This window comes from Mus musculus, chromosome 7, assembly GCF_000001635.26.
Source record: "Mus musculus strain C57BL/6J chromosome 7, GRCm38.p6 C57BL/6J".
Lineage (NCBI taxonomy): Eukaryota > Metazoa > Chordata > Mammalia > Rodentia > Muridae > Mus > Mus musculus.
Window position 1 is genome coordinate 79,716,463 of NC_000073.6, and position 17,817 is coordinate 79,734,279.

Sequence of the window (17,817 nt, forward strand, 5' to 3'; positions counted from 1 at the left end):
CATATTTATCACTTAAAACACCACTAAAGAAAAACAAATTTTGATAGATGTATTCAGATGACTGCCTGCTATAGAGGCAGCATAATTAAAGGCTGCAGAAATGTCCAGTTCTCCCAGATCTATATGAGAAAACACTCAGCCCCATACAGTAGAATCACAGCCTGAAGTGAGGCCAATGATGAGGCCATGTGGTGTCTCATTGGTAAGATAAGCAGGGGCCGGGGGTCCCTGATAGGCATATTCTCTCCCTTGGTGACACAGATACAGGCCAGATTAGACCAGATTAAAAGTAGATACAGGCAGGTTTATTAGGAGGCAGATCTCTGGTGGGTTCACCGATCTCACAGGTGGAGGTCAGTGACGTCACACATCCGCTAAAGCAAGGGGCTTTTATAGAGTTTAGGTGAGGAGTGCCAGCAAGGAGCTGGGGTGATGTTCACACATGGTCAAAAACTGAGCCCCTGGGTGGGCACTCTTGGGTGGGTTGCTGGCAACGGGGAGCCCAAGAGTGATAAAGTGATGATGTGTTAGCCAGACATTTTCTCTGGGAGGGCAGAGTTGGAGGAAAGGAGGGCAGATGGGTTTCCCAACTTGTGCAGGGCACGGGCAGGAGTTCCAGACTAACAATCCCCAGCAGGTTGAGTCAGGGGCAACAACAGTGCCTGCTCTCCCACATGTATGATCTGTCATCTACAGACACTAAGTACCCAGAGGAGTGAGGGAGCATCACCACGTGGTGTGGCATGCTCTTGGGATCAAGTGATCTGTCCCTAGGTTCTTTCCTTCACTTCCTGTATGTCACGTGCTCTGCTCATCCCTGAGCTAAGCTCCGACAGGGTGATGGCCCTATAGGGCCTCAGGAGATGACAGACTGAGGAGCCATCCACAACCATATCCTAGACTTTTCAAATAGGAGTATAAGGAAGGGCCACCAAGAGGACACCAGGCAGCTCTCTGTTAGATGCATGAGAGCTGATGCTTGGGAGCCACCAGAAGTTGTGGCACTTCCTATAAAATACAGTTCCGTGAAGGAGATAAAGCAATAGGGCAATGCAGGCTCAGCTAGAGTGGAATTGCAGCTAGAGGCTCAGCATGCTGTGGAATTGCACGGTGGGTCCCAAACAGTTGGAGCCCTGAGCAGGAGTAACACAAAGTGCAAAGCAGCCTGCCACGGAGACAACAGAAGAGATTCATTTAGGCTGTGACTGCCAAGAAGCCAGCCGCGGAGCTGCATAAAGCTCACACGGTAATTGATGGAACCTCACGTTTTCCAGAGGAGTTATGACTGTAATTATAACAGCAATTACAGTAATTAAGTTACAGGGGAAGTAACACCAAAGCTGTGAATGTTATGGTAAAATTGTGGCATTCTGTGGCGTTAGACATCACTGGAACTGCCCATAGGAATTCATGACTTTACAAAGAAGTAACCTTTTCCTCACCCTTTCCAGTGGGCAGGTAATGGTGTGTGTGTGTGTGTGTGTGTGTGTGTGTGTGTGTGTGGTGTTGTTAGGTGTGGTAACATGCCTGTAATCCCAGAAGTGAGAAGATGGAGGCACAAGAGTCAGGGCTATGAACTCCTGCTGGACAGCAAATTCGAGGCCAGCCTAGGCTCTATGAGAGCCAAGAAAGAAGGGGATGGGGGAGAGGGAGAAGGAGTGTTGAGGGGGAAGGGAAGGGGAGGGAGGGTAAAGAAGATGGCATGGAAGGAGATTAGGGGAGGAAAATGCCCAGATGCTTTGAAAGTGGCAGATCTAAAAGTTCAAAGGGGTCTGGCAAGCCGGTTTCATTACTGTGGTAGTTTGGATATACTTGACCCAGGGAGTGGCACAATCTGGAGGTGTGGCCTTGTTGAAGTAGGCATTGGCCTTGTCGGAGTTAGTGTCACTGTGGACATGGGCCTTAAGACCCTCATCCTAGCTGCCTGGAAGCCAGTCTTCTCCCGTTTGTCTTCGGAACAAGAGGTGGCACTTTTGTCTCGTCCTGCATCATGAGTGCTTGGATGCTGTCATGCTCCCGCCTTGATGATAATGGACTGAACTGCTGAACCTATGAGCCAATCAATTTAAGTCAAGTTGATCAGTGCCTACATGCATGTTGCTCTTGCAGAGGACCCTAATTTGGTTCCTAGTACCCACATCACCTAGCTCACAGTCAACTGTAACTCCAGGCCCACAGGATCAGATACCATCTTCTGGCCCCCTGGGGCACTGCACTTGTGCATAAACCCACAGAGACACACAAACTTATGCACATAATTCAAAATAAAACCTTTTCGAAAATAACTACTAATTAAAAAAAATCGTGAAGAAACAATGAGGCATGAGTTAAGGGCGGCATGTGCGGCCGCTGCATGGATGCCGAAGTAAGTTACCAAGCGAAAAGTACTTAAACGTTGGACAGCCACTTTACAGAAGGGGAAATACAGATGTTCAATAAATACAGTAGGACTTTCGCAGTTTGTTTTGCTTTGTTGCCTTGTTGTAGATGGACTCTCAGGGTGGATACCGAGGTCCAACTGGGGCAGGAGGCATCCAGGGTGATGGGGGAGGTCCAGGGTGAGTCTGCTCTCCGTCCAGCCACTGCCCATGGAGCCCTGCTAGAGAGGAGCTGCTTCTGCACCGCAGCGTCTAAGGACCCCTCTTGCCAGGTCCACGCCCACCACAGTCCAGAGCATTCGTGAGTGAGGTGTGTTCTTAGGAGGGGTGTGAGTCATGTTCACATGCACACATGCCCCTGTCCACTCCCTCGCCCTGTTTGTAGTATCCTTGAACTCCAAAACCATGGATTTAGGTATAAAACTCATTACAACAAAGACCTGCCAGAGCCCAGAGGTCAACCATAGTGTACCACAAGAAGGTACTCATGGGTCTAAGGAATTCTGATAGGGTCTGGTGTATATGTGGATATGTAAATGACAGGTGTGCCCCGATAGCTTATGTGCATTTCTATGGTGATCATCAGTATTGCAAATTATACATTGTTTCATCAAGAATGTCATAGGTTACAGTTTGTACACACACATATCCATATATATGCATAAGATTGTGTGTGTGAGTGTGTGTGTGTGTGTGTGTGTTGTGTGTGTTGCTGGGGATCAAACCCAGGGCTTTGCACATGTTAAGTAAATGTTCTACCAATGAGCTACTTCCTAGCCTTACTGTTTACAGTGGGGGAGGGGGAGGAAACAACCTGAAAGCTCACCCTTAGGAAACTAGCTACACCAACTTATCCACATTAAATTTATATTATGGATTACCATTCAAAAGAGCAAGTAGGACTTCTGATACTGGCACAAAAAGATGGATAAGACGTATTGTGTAGTTGAGGAGCTGGAGAGATAGCTCAGGGGTTAAGAGTGCTTGTTGCTCTTGCAGAGGACCAGGGCTTGATTCCCAGCACCCACATGGCAGGTCACAACCATATATAACTGCAGTTCTGAGGGGTCTAATGCCATATTCTAACCTCCGTGGGCATCAGGCACACAGGTGGTGCACAGACATATATATGTGAGCAAAACCTTCATGCATGTAAAGTAAAATAAATCTTTTTTTTAATGTAAAAAAATTTTTAATGTTGTATTGAACAGCATGGAAAAAGTCAGGAAGGCCACCATTCAGAGCTTGAGTAAGCAAAGAGAAGGGTTTATACGCATGAGCTTATCCACGTATAGTATATACCTGGAAGAATACACTCAACTGTGGCTGTTTTTATAGGAGAGAATTTAAAAATCCATAAAGGAAAACACACACACATTTTGTAGTGTTTGAACGTTACAAGTATGTATTATGAATTTTCTAGATTGACCAAGTATTGGTATTCCCAGAAATGGGATTTAGAATGAACATATGTGCTCTATGTATGATATACCGTATTAAGCAAAAGATGGCCACTGCTGGTTCCCAGCATCTGGGGAATCAATTTCAAGGTGACCACACAGGCAGGAGTGATGACATGGAAAAGTGGCTGTGAAAAAGCTGACGCTAGAGAGGACAGGCCGGAGGCTCCCCCACCCCCCCCACCCCCCACCCCCCCCACCCCCCACCCCACCCACCCCACCCCAGTGCAGGGGAGAGAGACTCAGAAACTGGAGCTGCCGTCTAAATAAACACACAAAGGCTTCAGCACCTCAGCTGTTTTTTCAAAGCGGTGTGCTGAGAGCTAGGTAATCAGAGGGGCTCACAGCTCCGCGATAAAAATGCACTGAGAATTCCTGACGTTCAGAGGGAGCTGGCCAGAGAGGGGATCACCTAGCACTGGAAATGGAACCAGCCTGGACCAAATAGGGAGACATTATTGAAAAAGGAGCTGGGCAGTGGTGGCGCACGCCTTTAGTTCCAGCACTTGGGAGGCAGAGGCAGGTGGATTTCTGAGTTCGAGGCCAGCCTGTTCTACAGAGTGAGTTCCAGGACAGCCAGAGCTATACAGAGAAACCCTGTCTCCAAAAAAACAAAAAAAAAAAAAAACAAAAAAAGGAGGAAGAGGAGGAGGAAGAGGGAAAGAGAGGAGGAAGAGGAGAGAGAAAGAGGAGAGGGGAGGAGAGAGGAATGAAAGGAGGAGAGAGAAAGGCAAGAGAAAAGAAAAGAAACTGTCAACAGACCCACTACTTTATGGCATAAATTCATGTCCACAGAGAAGGGAATTTTAGAACTAGTCAGGTGTCACTTGGCAACAAGTTTTGTTAAAGAAGTGAGAAATCCAAACAATCAATTGCTTTTATAGTTTTTAAAAAAAGAAGAGGAAGAAGAAGCCATGAGAGAATCTGCCCACGAGAAAGGAGAGTCGACCGCGGCTCTGGTGCCCCTTAAAAATTGGTTCTGATGGTCAAGCCCCCAAAGGATGCTTTAGACATGATGTGTGCCTCGAGAGCATCGTGGGGTCGTGGCTCAGGCCACCCTAAAGGAAAGGCCCTTGACGAGAAGCGACCTTCCCGTGGGGCGAGCAGGGGCGCAGTCTGCTCAGCTCTTCTTGCGCAGCTGGCTGTACTGCGCGCGGCCCAGGATGGGCTCCATGACGCTGGGCCGGAAGAAGCTGTCGCTGACTCTGCGCGCAGGCTTCTCTCTGGGCATAGCCAGGAAGCCGGGACGCGCTGACGCCTCGGTTTTGTCGTCCAGGCCGGGGCAGGAGGGCGCGCTGAGACCCCGCACGCTGCGCAAGCTGCCGCGGGGCTGGCCCGGGCGCGGGGTGGACTCCGGGCTGGCGGGCCGCGCCCCGGACCCTTTGCGCTCCGCCTCTGCTGAAGGGTTATCGATGTCTCGGAATTCGCTCTCGGGCTCCATCAGGGACAGCCTGGGAAGCTGACAGCCGGGCACCCTTGTTAGGGATCACTCTCCTAGGAGTCCCCGCCCTTTCTGTGGCCTTTGGTCTAGTTCTCCCGGGGACTGCCATCATAAGGACACAGACTAGTGTGTAGGCCATTAGGATGGCGGGGGAGGGGTGGGGACGGACCGGGGGAGGGGCGCATCCGGGAGACTCCTGGGGTTCTAAGGGCTCTGATCACCTCTGGTGGAGGGAGGAGTCCCTATCCTTGAAGCGTACCACATCTCCCAGTTTCTATATGTTTGGGACCAAATACAAGTAAACTTGACTGCCAAGCTCTTGGTACCAATGACTGAGTAACCTTTCCCCTGGCCAGATCTAGGGTCACTTGTTCTACCAAGCTCTCCTTAAGCCTGCTCAACCTGTAACTTCCACTGGAGAGGGGCTCAGGGACTCTTAAAAGGACGGCATTAGTGTCCCTTGGCTTCCCCCCACGTCCTCCACCCCCACCCCCACCCCCTGTGTTGGTGATAGAATTGACACAGAGCCAGCTGCTGTCCCAGACGCACAGCCTGCTGTTCAGGGTGCCCTGAAAGGACGGTGTCATGATGTAAACCTACCAGGCTCTTCCTTCGTGATTCGAAGAGGGAGGGCTGAGCCACTAGGGACTCACAAACAAATGATTCTATCATCAAGTGGGAGGCAAAGGCAGGGATGGGGATTGGGCTGGGGAGGTATTTTGGGCTGGGAAGGATCAGTGTATAAGAAGGTTCTGAACGCTGAGGATTGGAGAAGGGTCTTCAGGTACTGGACAAAAGGAGGGCTTATATCTCCTTCAGTCAAATCTACCTTGGGAGTCAGAAGGTGGCCCTGGGGCAGGACTCACCGGCACATAGTGTACCACAGTGTCTACCACGTTATCCGTAACACCCTTCAGGGCATCGGATAGGGACATGGCCCTCCCTTTGGTAGAGGAGACAGCCTGGGCTGGTGTGAGGTGCAGGATCCTTCCCACCGTGCCCAGCACAGCCGCAGGTGCCCAGGTCACTGCGGAGATGGTGTTCCGGAGAGTGTTCTGCACGGTGTGTACCACACCACCCAGGAGGCCTCTCGGGTTGGGCAGGGCTGTAACCTGTGGGCCAGAGAACCATTAGCCCCTGTCCTACATCGGCTCCTCAGACCCTTTCCCCAACCACCAGCCCCAGCTAGAGAAGAAATGTGGACATGAAAGAAAGGAAGGAAAGAAGGAAGACAAAAATCTAGGACTGAGTCTGTCCTAGCTGTAGGGAGTGGCCCTGGTCATGTCACTTCCTCTCTCTGAACCCCAATCTCTTCCTTTGCAAAATGGAGCAACAATCTCTGCCCCAGCTTTTATTGACAGTGTGACACCCACTGAGTGACATAGTGACACTTTGTCCGCTGTGGGTTTGGGGGTGACCTGGGGCCAGATTCCTTTACTCTATTCCATTCCCCTCCTTTTCACCCCCCAACCGTGGGCTGTGAGGCCTTGGGCTCTCTGTCTTCGTCACCTCTCTGAGCACGTTCTCCTCAGCCTCGGACTCTTCTTCCTCCTCCTCGTCGTCTGTCTCCTCTCCCTCTGTGTCTGTCTGGTCGTCATGGCTCTCATCCTGAGAGGCTGCCAGGTTGTGCAGCCAGGGCACCCGCACCTCACTCTGCCGCCGGGACACCACCTGCATGGCTGCCGATGCGCCCCACTGGGCCAGGCTGCTCTGAGGGGGGACAGAAACAGACAGCTACTCAGCAGACCCCTCTAGGGTGAAAAGCCCATATCACAGGGGCAGGGTAGTGGGCAGAGCCTGGCCCCACAGGGCTTTTTTTTAAATATATTTTTTATTTCGTTTTATGTGTACACATGTGTACCATCTATGTGTCTCGTGCCCACAGAGGTGAGAAGAGGGCATCAGAGTCCCTTGAACCGGAGTTATGGGTGATTGTGAGCTGCTGAGAACTGAACCTGGGTCCTCTGAAGAGCAACGAGTATTCTTAATCACTGAGGTATCTAGCTACCCTCTCCCCCAGCATTTTAAATGGAAAAAGCTTATCACAGAAGGCACATTATCACAGAAGGCACAATCACTCTAGCATAGAGCTCTGTGAGTTTTTGCAAGCACACTCTATGTAATCATAGCAGCTCAAGACAGACTATTTCCACACCACAACTCTCCTGAAGGTCTTCAGTCTGTATTCCCGGTCTGTGGCCCCCTTCTGACTTCTACAGCCGCGCATTCATTCTGGATCCTCTCGTTCCTTTTTAGTGTTGGATGGAATAGTAGGGCCCTTCGATGCAAAGCTGGAGCCACACCCCCAATATCTGGGCCCATTTATTTACTTACTTGGCTTCATTTTTATCTATCAAACCCTGGCTGGCTGGAACTCACTATGTAGATCAGGCTGGGCCCTTCTTCTTTCTTCTTCTTCTTCTTCTTCTTCTTCTTCTTCTTCTTCTTCTTCTTCTTCTTCTTCTTCTTCTTCTTTTGTTGTTGTTGTTAAAGATTTATTTATTATATGTGAGCACACTGTAGCTGTCTTCAGACACTCCAGAAGAGGGCATCAGATCTCATTATGGATGGTTGTTATCCACCATGTGGTTGCTGGGATTTGAACTCAGGACCTTCAGAAGAGCAGTCAGTGCTCTTAACCGCTGAGCCATCTCTCCTGCCCCCCTCCTTGCTTCTTCAGAGGACCAATTCCTGAGAGCTGTCTTTTGACCTTGGCACTAATGCCACCATGACATCCATCCATCCATATCTCAGAAAGGGTGGAGGAGATGACATTCGAAGTAATAATAAATAAAGCAAAACTTGAAAAAGAGAACCACTCACATCTGGATGGGATGGGAGACACTTCTAATCCCAATAACTGGAAGGTTGAGGCAAGAGGATTGCCACGAATTCAAGGCTAACCTGGGCTACAGAATGAGACCTTATCTCAAAAAAAAAAAAAAAAAAAAGAAAAGAAAAAGAAAAAGAAAAAGAAAAAGAAAAAAAAAACAAATCAATCAATGAAAGCTTGAAAGAGAATGAAAGTAAAAGGACCTGTCTCACAACTGAAAAGCAGTCATTTCCTACTGGCTTCCACGCCGTGGAGATGTGGTCTCATGTATGCCCAGGCTAGACCCACCTCCGTGTTCTAATTTTGTTTTTTGTTTCTGGTTTTCTTTTTGTCTGTTTGTTTGTTTGTGGATCTTTTGTTGTTGTCTTTTGAAATTGTGTCTCAGCATACAGCTCTGTGTGGTCTGGAACTTGCTCTATAGACAAGACTGGTCTCAAACTTGAAGAAATCCTCCTGCCTTTGCCTCCCAAATGTGGAGATTATTAGTATGTTCCAACACAGCTGACTTGCTTTTTTCTTTCCTTTTATTTCAATTTAGTTTCTTACTAAGTTGCTTATAATTAAAAAAAAAAACCCCTCATCCTAACTGTATCAAGAAGAATAGAGCAGCAGCTTTACCTGGGTATCCTGGGGAAGCCAAAACCCTACCCGGGAAGACTGGAAATCTGCATAGTTGGGGAGGACAGCTAATAGGACTCTTGTCTACTGAACAGGTTTTATGGTTTTGTTTGTGGGTGACACTTCTACTGTTTTAATAGCAAATAGGGCTGGGAAGGCCTGCATAAGAGGCCCGCATGGGGTCATGAAGGCTAGGAGTCAGAGAGACTCCGAGGGAAGGTGGTGGGGCAGGGCCACACCTCAGTTTGCATCATGTCCCTTTTCTTCTTCCATGGCCTGGACAACAAGCTTACCAGCCTCTTAGGACCCCTGGCTTTATGTCTAAAGTCTCAGTCCAGCTTGAAGGATGTTTCCAAGACAGAAGGGACTAGGAAACCCACAGAGCAGGGCCAGGGGGAACTCAGAGCAGGGCCAGGGGGAACTCGGAGCAGACACTCACCAGGGGTGCCACACCCGGGATCCACATGGCCAGAGAGTGGCCCTGCTTCAGGGCCCATGCTGTGGTTTGCATGGTGTGTCGAGAAAGAGTGTTGGCCAGGGTGCTGACCCTCCTCACAAGGCTTGGTTTGGCCTTGGGAGCCTTCTGGGTCCTCTGCCGTCCGGAAGAAGGGGCTAGATAAAGATATGGGAGGAAACAGATCAGAGAGGGACTGAGGGGCCTGAACAGCACTTGTTGCTCTTGTGGAAGACTTGAGTTCAATTCTCAACACTAATATGGTGGCCCTCAACCATCTGTAACTCCAGTTCCAGGGGATCCAAGACCCTCCTCTGGCTTTTTCAGGCATTCAGACAACAGTATCTCTCTCTCTCTCTCTCTGACACTCACACACACACACACACACACACACACACACACACACACAGAGAGAGAGAGAGAGAGAGAGAGAGAGCAGATACATGCAGTCAAAACACTCATACATGTGACATTTTGGGGGAAAAAAAAAAGGAAATGGACACCTCGGGCTGGAAACCAGTTCCCTAACTTCTACCATGTCCCCACTGGTGATAGCCAACAACAAGCTCACCCTCTCTCTTACATTTGGGGGGGGGCACTAAAGCCTAGGAATTCCCTGAAGATGCTGAGGGGTATCCCCTATCCCAGAGCAGGGCCAGTAAGACCTGTATCCCCCCCACTGATCCTCGGGTACTGAGTGGCCATCTGGCTCCCAGGATGGCCAACCAGTCTGGATGGCAGATACCTGACTCCTTGTCTGGTGGCAGGAGGAACTCTACCACCTTCTCGATGCTTCCCAGAGCCAGATCAGCCCCTCCAGAGGCCAGTCGGCCAACCCGGGTGTTGGCGGCATATTCTGCTGTCTCTTTGGCCATCCCCAAGGCAAGCTCGCAGCCGGCCAGAGTGGCCCCCAGAACCTTGTCAGAGGTGCTTGCAATGGGCACACTGATGCTGTTCCTGGCGCTTCGAAGGCGGGTAGAGATGGTGCCCTTCAGTTCAGAGGCGATCTGAGGAGTGTTGGGAGGCGGTGAGCTATGTGGAATCCCTCCTAGGCCCTGAGCCCAGCAGCTACCTGGAGGGCCCCATTTAAAGGCCCAGGGCCGTGCAGGGCAGCATCCACCTATAATACAAGGGCTGGAGGCTGGCACAGAAGGGTCACCGAGAGTCAGTGCTACCTTTGGCTACGTAGTGTGCTCCAGACCAGCCAGGGCTACATAATGAGACCCTGTCTCAAAAAAGCCAAAATAAATACATAATAATTTTAAAAAAGGACCCAGGGACCAGCAATGATGTGTGTGTGTGTGTGTGTGTGTGTGTGTGTGTGTGTGTGTGTGTGTGTGTGTGTGTGTATGTGTGAAGAACCCACCTTTGCTGTGCCAACTACCTGGGTCTCCTGGCTTCTCCACACCACCTGAAGATCTGGCCTTAGAGGATAGCCCCAAAGCTTTGCCTGTCCTGATACCTTCACACAAGGCATGCCCTCTTCAAAAGCCCTACTCTCACTCCTCTGTCTTTCCCTCACACACTGTTCCAAGTTTTACAGTGGAGTAGTTAGCTTTCTTCCTCCCGAGACCCTGGGAGCACCTCTGTGGCAGACAAGTTGACTGTCAGGAGCACTAGAGAGCAGGCCTGCCCCCTAGTGGTCCTCACCTCAGGCTGTGTACTCATCTGCACAGTGTGGGTAGCAAAGCCAGTTACCAAGGATGACCCACGAGGGCTCCAGGAAGGCCCTTGCTGTGGCTGTTGGCAAGGGCAGGGCACAGGGGAGATTTGTAAGAAAGATTGGTGGCTTCCCAGTAAAACACATGAGGTCACAGGCCTGACTGAAGCCAGCACTGGATAAAAGTAGATAAAGATGTAGCCAGGGGGAAAGTGACTTCTTTAGCCTCATGGTCCATAAAAGGTTGGATCTCAAGGCCATGTGTGTAATCCTGAGGTCTCACTGAGTGGGACCCAAGATCTTAGGTAGCTGTTGTCAACAAGTAGCCCTGTGCAAGCCCACAGAGTCCCGGATTCCAGGGCCATGGTATCAGAAAGCTGAGCAATTATGGGAGGGCCATGTTGGGGTTAGCCGCCCCCCCTTCCCTTTGAGGACCGTAAAAGTGTCTATCTGAGCTTGTCCGAGGCATATAACTGTTATCCCAGACACCCCGACTCTATCTGATCCCACAGGAAGGAGAGGGGTCTCTACTTGCCTAAGAGGTACTCATCCCCATGAACACAGAAAGTTCCACAGCCAGAAAGTTCCGTCAGCTGTCCTCGTTCATGAAAGGAGGAGGTCCCAATAGAGTATAGGGGGCACCACGGAAGAGGGAGGACTCACCTTTTCTGGAGGGTATTGAAGAGCCGGGATCTTTTCCTCCAGGTGGTCCAGGCCTCTGCAGGCCAACTCATTGGCAGCTGTGACTGAAAGGGAAGGGCCATGTTGGGGTAATCCCTGAATGCTTGTGAGGCACTAAGAGTGGCCTCCGTCTCAAAGAAAGCACATTGGGGCCCAAGATTACAGACTGTTGCTTCCAGGGCATTTGGGGACCAGAGAGTGATCATGTACTTATATAGTGATCTCGTACTTATGATTCCTTGAGAGCAGGGTCATTTTGGAGTCGGTGGGACCTGTACTCAAGGCCTTGCACCTCCACCTATACAGCGTGTGGCTTTAGCAAGTCTCTGTCTGTCTGGTAAGACTCACATAACCCCTGTTCTTTATCTCTAGGGTCCTGGGCAGTAGCTCTCTGCTGCCCCCTCCTGTCAGGAGTCAAAACCATCAGCCTCTGTGGTTCCACGTCTGGATGGGCAAGCTTGTAGTGATGGCAGCAGCTCTGTGAATCACCAAGCGCTTTTCGCTTCCCTCCCCTTCTCCCTGTTCAAGGTTTTGGAACCCAGGTGGAAGTGAGGGAGGTGGCACCTGGGCCTTTGCACTGGCCCAGTGAGAGCAGGCTTGCTTAGTCCTGGAGATGACGAATCCACAGCCACAGACAGAGCCAATCCAGATGGACCCTAGAACCAGCTTTCACCCCCAACTGTCAAGATGGCTGAAAGCTGAAGGGAGCCACAGGGAGGAGAAAGAGGATGTTGCCCCTAGGGAGTGGGACAAGCCACAGAAGATGCAGACGTGTCAGAGGAGACTGCCCGTGGTCTACTGAGGGTGCAAGCTACATGGTCAAGATCATGGAAGGCACAGATTCAAAAGGTATTTATAGATACTCTTTCATATTTCTTTCACGTAACAAAGAGCTCAGAGGACTTGGATATCTTTTGATTGAACAGAATGAGGACTTCCAGGAGGGCTAGCCTAGAGCCTGAGACATTTTTATTATCCTATTATCAGTAATTGAGTGTATTTTTCTTGGACAACTTTATTCACGCATATGGTGCATTTTCTCACTCTTATCCCTGCGTCTTCTCAATCCCCCTCCCACTCTTGTTAACCCCCATGTTCGTTTCTCATGTTCTCCTCATTTTGTTCTGGTCCCCCCCTCTCCCCCCCACCGTTCACAGAGTTCAACCAGGGCTTTGTATGTGACCACGGATTTTAAGTGGAGCCTTTAAGTCTTCCTTGCCTGGTTACTTGGGTAGAATTCTCACATACCCACAAGCCTCTATCAGGATGGTAGAAGATGGTAGAAGATTTCTCAGTGATGCTGAGAGTATCCTCAGCCCTGCCAAGAGACGGGACTTTCAGGAGGAGGCAGAATAATAGAGGCGGGGCGAGCCTGAAAGGACCCTTGTTTCTGCCACCAGCAGCTCTCTGCTGCCCCCACCTGTCGGGAGCCAGTATCAGCAGCAGCTGGGCGAATGAGCCTTCTCTCTCCTTAAGCCTTCAGCACTGCTAGGCCAGTTTTCGAGCGTGTTTCTGCTGGTTTGTGATACTGCAGCTTCTGTTACATTTGGAGTTGGAGTGGCTAAATGTCCTGCCACTGGTCCTACTCTCACCGCTGCTCACAGAGTTGTCCCCACCACACCCGGACCTCTCCCAACATTCTTTGGCTGTCATTGTTAGCCTAAGATACCCCAGGCTGGGCAAGTGTAGATATATGTCTGTAGAGGAGAAGACCAGGAGGTCGGATATAGGTAAGCAAGGGAAGCAGTCAGGGAGGTGTACAAACAAGCTGTGAGACGATCAGACAGACCGACAAGCAGAGATGCAGACATGCGGGGAGTATCAGTGAACAGGCAGGATGCCACAGAGTCTATGAGGACTCACACTGGGTGGACAGCCGACGGACCACCGGCTCCATGCTCCAGGCAGCCAGGTTGCTGGCACCCTGTACACCCTTCTCATAGGCATTGCACACAGAGGCCACCAGGGGGTGGGCTTCTTTGGTGCTGTTGTAGGTCTTCTGGAAGCACTCACAGGTCCCGCTCACCACAGGCAGCTGCAGAACTCTCTGGAGCACGTTCTCCTGCTCCTGTCAGCAAAGAAAGAATCAGATGCTTCCACCCCCACTCAACCTTCTCACGAGCTATTATTCTCTCACTGTCACCTCCTCTGTGAGACAGGGGACATACATCTCATGCAGCCCTGGAGAGCCTGGAACTCCCTATATAGTTGAGGATGACCTTGAACTCCTAGCCCTACTGACTCCATCCCCCAGTGCTGGGATTACAAGCATATGTCATGTGTCACTAGGACCAGCTTTTGACTCTCTTCCATCATGGCTCTGTCTGTCCTTGGGCTGTCTACCTCTGCCACCCTGCTCGGATTATGTGTACACGTCTCCTTTCTCCCAGTAGAGTGGCCTCTAGTCCCTAGTACCTGTCGCACCCTGGAGAATTGAGTCACACATGGGGCTGCACCTTGTAAAATGTGTAAATTAAGCTCCCTCCTTCTCCCTCTCCCTCCCCCTCTCCCTTCCCTACTCCCTCTCTCCCTCTCTCCCCTTCCCCCCCTCCTTCTCTCTCCTTTTCTTTTTTTGATACAGGGTCTCACTATGAAGCTCTGGCTGCCCTGGAATTAACTGTATAGATCAGGCTGGCCTCAAACTCACAGAGATCTGTCTGCCTCTGCCTCCCAGGTGCCGGAATTAAAGGCGTTGCACCACCACCACCTGGTTTATAAATGGGTCACATGATAGAACTGTGGTCCTTTCCTCTAGACACTCTAAAATTTGGCATGGCCTTTTTGTTTTGTTTTGTTTTTTGTTTTTTGTTTTTTTTCGAGACAGGGTTTCTCTGTGTAGCCCTGGCTGTCCTGGAACTCACTTTGTAGGCCAGGCTGGCCTCGAACTCAGAAATCCACCTGCCTCTGCCTCCCAAGTGCTGGGATTAAAGGCGTGCACCACCACGCCCGGCTAGGCATGGCCTTTCTTAAAATATGACACTCCGTGTTTAAGTTGGTGGTCCGGTGAGCCTCGGCCTGTGGGGTGTAGTGGGGCCATCTCTTCTTACTCAGATGCCTCCATACTCTTATCAAAACATTTTGCTTTGTACAGCACTTGCACAATTAGATTTCAGAAAGTAGAAAAGGCCCAGTCTGTGAGTGAGAGAGTGATGCTCGTCATGGGGTGGGAAGCTGTAAGGATCCAGGGTAGATGCCTAGAGCTCTCTTAATCGGCACTGTAACTTGCTGGGGCTGCTCCCTGAGTCGGGCTCTGCTTGCGGGAGGCTGAGTTAACAGAGCCATCAAATAGACCTGCCTGGGCTCCAGGACAGAGCAGGCCACACGGATTTTAGCTTTCCATCCTGCAAGTGAGTCAGATATCAGAGGGAGAAAGGCATTCTGACTACAAGAGGAAACACCCTCTTTAACCGTCTGGAAATGGAAGAAGCCACTAATGGTTGGTTAGAAGGTTTAGCGTTTTTTGTGCTCCATTGACCCCTTTCTCATGACTTAGTACAAAGGAAGACAGTCGCCCTTAGTGCAGAGCTTAGTTAAAGCCTACTTTGGAATGAGTGTCCTCTCCTCCAGGGTCATACGCCTGAAGTTCACTCTCTGAACTGGGTCCAAATCAGAGAGGCCCTGGCAAAAGATGTCAAGGACACGTAAAAGTATCAGAATTACTCAAAATCGTGGCGAGAACTGGGCCAGAGCTAAACCCCGAACAGACTAAACTCCTAATTCATTCCCGCACATGGCAGCACAGGCTGTGTGCGGCAGAAGAGGATCAGGGGCTGAAGCCAAAGCCACAGAATGCGTGGGCTCTGTAGGACGCGCGCATCCTTCTGGGTGGTGAGCTTGTGCTTCTGGGTTTAGGACCAGGTGGCTTCTTTCCCTCTGTCTCTCCCGAGGCCCCAGCCGGCATTCCTATCCTTCTCTCCACGGTTCTTAGACCTCTATAGCTATCTCGCCCCTTCCCCCAAAACCCCTGTGAAAGGTGGCAAGGACAGAGACAGTGAGTTCAGAACCTAAGGTAGACATCTTGCTTGAAGTCTCCTGACTCTTCCTCTCTGCTCACCCCCCCACCCCCTTGGTGGCCCATTTCCCACCTCACACGAGCCCATGTCACTTACAGGGAGGTCTCCATCCAGCAGGGTTGGGCCCTTGTTCATTGACATCCTTACTCTCCACGCTGCAAAGCAGAATCCCAGATCTATCAGAAGCCCGCAGGCTTGTCTTTCACAGGCTCCCTCCCTCCCTCCCTCCCTCCCTCTCAAGGCCACCATCTAGCCATCTGGGAGCACAGCTGGCCTAGGTTGGAGGGCGAATGTTACATAGGAGAGATTGTTCCTTGGGGTCCCAACACAAGAAGTTTCCTGGTCTGCTCAAAATGAGCTCCGCATAATCTGTTCAAAATTGATGGTTTTTTTAAATTGCTCAAGAAAAATTAATGTAGGCAATTAGATAAAGATAATGAGATGAGAGAAATGGTTTAGGAAAAAATCTGTGACTGAAAGAGACTAAAGAATGAGTGTTAGGTAGAGCTTAGTCTTTTCTTCACCTTGCCAGCAAGGTTAAGCCTTCTCTCAGAGAGCTGTCTTATGGGTAAGCCACCGGTCCCTCTGTGCCCCTGGTCTCTCATTCTTCTCCTCAGGGGTCCCCCTGCAGATCTCTGCACCCCTTGGTCATTTCCCCCAGGTGCTCTTTCTCCCAGCTCCTTGCCTGTAACACCGAGAAAGCAGCTAGGTAAGGCAGACGCCCAAGGACCCCACACTCACTGCAGCAGACCGCCACCTCAGTCTCAGACAGCCCAGCTGTGGAAGGTCTCCTCCTCAGAAACACTTGCAGCCACTCCAGGGAATCTTGGGCAATGCCTCTCAGACCTCCCAGCTAGAGGAGGGCAAAGAGGAAGAGAAAGCTGGGCCGGCCCATTGCCTTAGCTGTCTGACCCAGGGTGTCCCCTGGGCTCACCCTAACTTCTATGGGGGATGTTTAGGCAATAAAGAGGTGGTTCTCAGAGCTGAAGGACTCATTTGTCAGAGCCCAGAGAAGTTCCAGAATATTTCTGGCTTTCAATGGACAGAAATTGCTTTCCATAAAGAAGCCACTGCAATGTGTGCCATTAAACTTCTAAACTCAAAGTTACATGTCATCCTATAATCTCTGGTCCCTTTCCTGAGAAGTTTCTATGGAACAATATTCAAACATTATTCCATCCTTTCTTGTTTGCTAGCAAGGATGACTATTGAGCAGCATGATTCAAACCCACACAGGGATAGGGTTCACCTTCATGTGTTAGTCTATAGCTATCAAGATCAATTACCTGCAAAAAAAAAAAAAAAAAAAAAAAAAAAAAAAAGACTAGATAGAGCAGTAAGAGTTGAGCTCTTAGTAACCAGGCTCCGCAGGAGATGTCTCATCCTCTGTAAACCCCCAGGGTTAAAGAAAACATTTTGAAGCTGGCTGTTGTGGCACGTGCCAGTAATCCCAGAACTCAGGAGGCTGAGATGGAATTGACAGTTTGAGGGTAGCCTGAGCTAAATAGCAAGCTCGTGTCTCATAAAGCTAGGGGCTGGGGGTGGAGCTCCATGCCAGAGTGCTTTCTGACCTGGCATGTGGAAAGCCCTGGTTTGATCTTCAGTACTGAGGAAAGGAAAGAGGGAGGGAGGGAGAGAGAGAGAGGGAGGGAGGGAGGGAGGGAGGGAGAGAGGGAGGGAGGGAGGGAGGGAGGGAGGGAGGGAGGGAGAGAGGGAGGGAGGGAGGGAGGGAGGGAGGGAGGGAGGGAGGGAGGGAGGGAACTTTACTTAGCCTGAGATGCCACCAGAACAAGAAGGAGGAGAACTATTTGGTTTTGTTCACTTATGTCTGGACAAGTAAAGGTGTTGACAGCTGGTTTGGTTGGTTGGTTGTTGGTTGGTTGGTTGGTTGCTGGTTGGCTGGTTGGCTGGTTGGTTGGTTTTGCCAACCAACAGCACCCAGACAGCCAAGAATTATCCGTTGCTATTCCTTCCTCAACAGGAACTCAAGCCCAAACTCAAACTTTAGTTTCTGATTAATGTTGATGGAGCACTGTGGTGCCAAGCTGTGTCTTTAGACCAACTAGAAAGGGCCTCGTAATCACAGTGAACGAGAGGACGGCAGCACGGTTAGTCCCTATTCACCAGAGTTGATGTTGTTGAGTCTACTAAGTTGTTAGTATGGGTAACAGGATGGAGAGGCACTGAGTAGGGTCACCAAAATGGCTCAGCAGGTCAAGGTGATTGCCACCAAGCCTGGCTGCAAAGTTCAATCCCTGGGTCCCAAAGAATTGAAGGAG

The 17,817-nt window shown here is 50.4% G+C and overlaps 1 protein-coding gene across 3 annotated transcripts; it reads right to left on the minus strand.

Moving 5' to 3' along the window:
- Positions 1 to 4,701: 4,701 nt before the first annotated feature.
- On the minus strand, positions 4,702 to 16,442 carry Plin1 (perilipin 1). Of its 3 annotated transcripts, none has more exons than XM_011250776.3 (9): positions 16,280 to 16,442; positions 15,635 to 15,714; positions 13,389 to 13,593; positions 11,508 to 11,590; positions 9,930 to 10,191; positions 9,170 to 9,342; positions 6,789 to 6,989; positions 6,146 to 6,391; positions 4,702 to 5,297 (listed from the first exon to the last, which is right to left on the minus strand). In XM_011250776.3, exons 2-9 carry the CDS (start codon positions 15,677 to 15,679, stop codon positions 4,959 to 4,961), a joined length of 1,554 nt encoding a protein of 517 aa, XP_011249078.1. In that variant the 5' UTR covers positions 15,680 to 15,714; positions 16,280 to 16,442; the 3' UTR covers positions 4,702 to 4,958. The 3 variants fall into 3 exon arrangements, with proteins under 3 accessions (XP_011249078.1, NP_001106942.1, NP_783571.2); NM_001113471.1 differs by having other exon boundaries at positions 15,635 to 15,693; positions 16,280 to 16,314; NM_175640.2 differs by having other exon boundaries at positions 15,635 to 15,693; positions 16,224 to 16,314.
- Between the last annotated feature and the right edge of the window lie 1,375 nt (positions 16,443 to 17,817).

Excerpts from the sequence above, each read along its gene's own strand:
- Plin1 (XM_011250776.3), bottom strand. The coding sequence starts at position 15,679 with ATGTCAATGAACAAGGGCCCAACCCTGCTGGATGGAGACCTCCCT. Across the intron at positions 10,192-11,507 it reads TTCAATACCCTCCAGAAAAG|ATCGCCTCTGAACTGAAGGG; the intron begins GTGAGTCCTCCC and ends AACACTCCTCAG. Across the intron at positions 6,990-9,169 it reads TCCCGGGTGTGGCACCCCTG|AGCAGCCTGGCCCAGTGGGG; the intron begins GTGAGTGTCTGC and ends GTCCCCCCTCAG.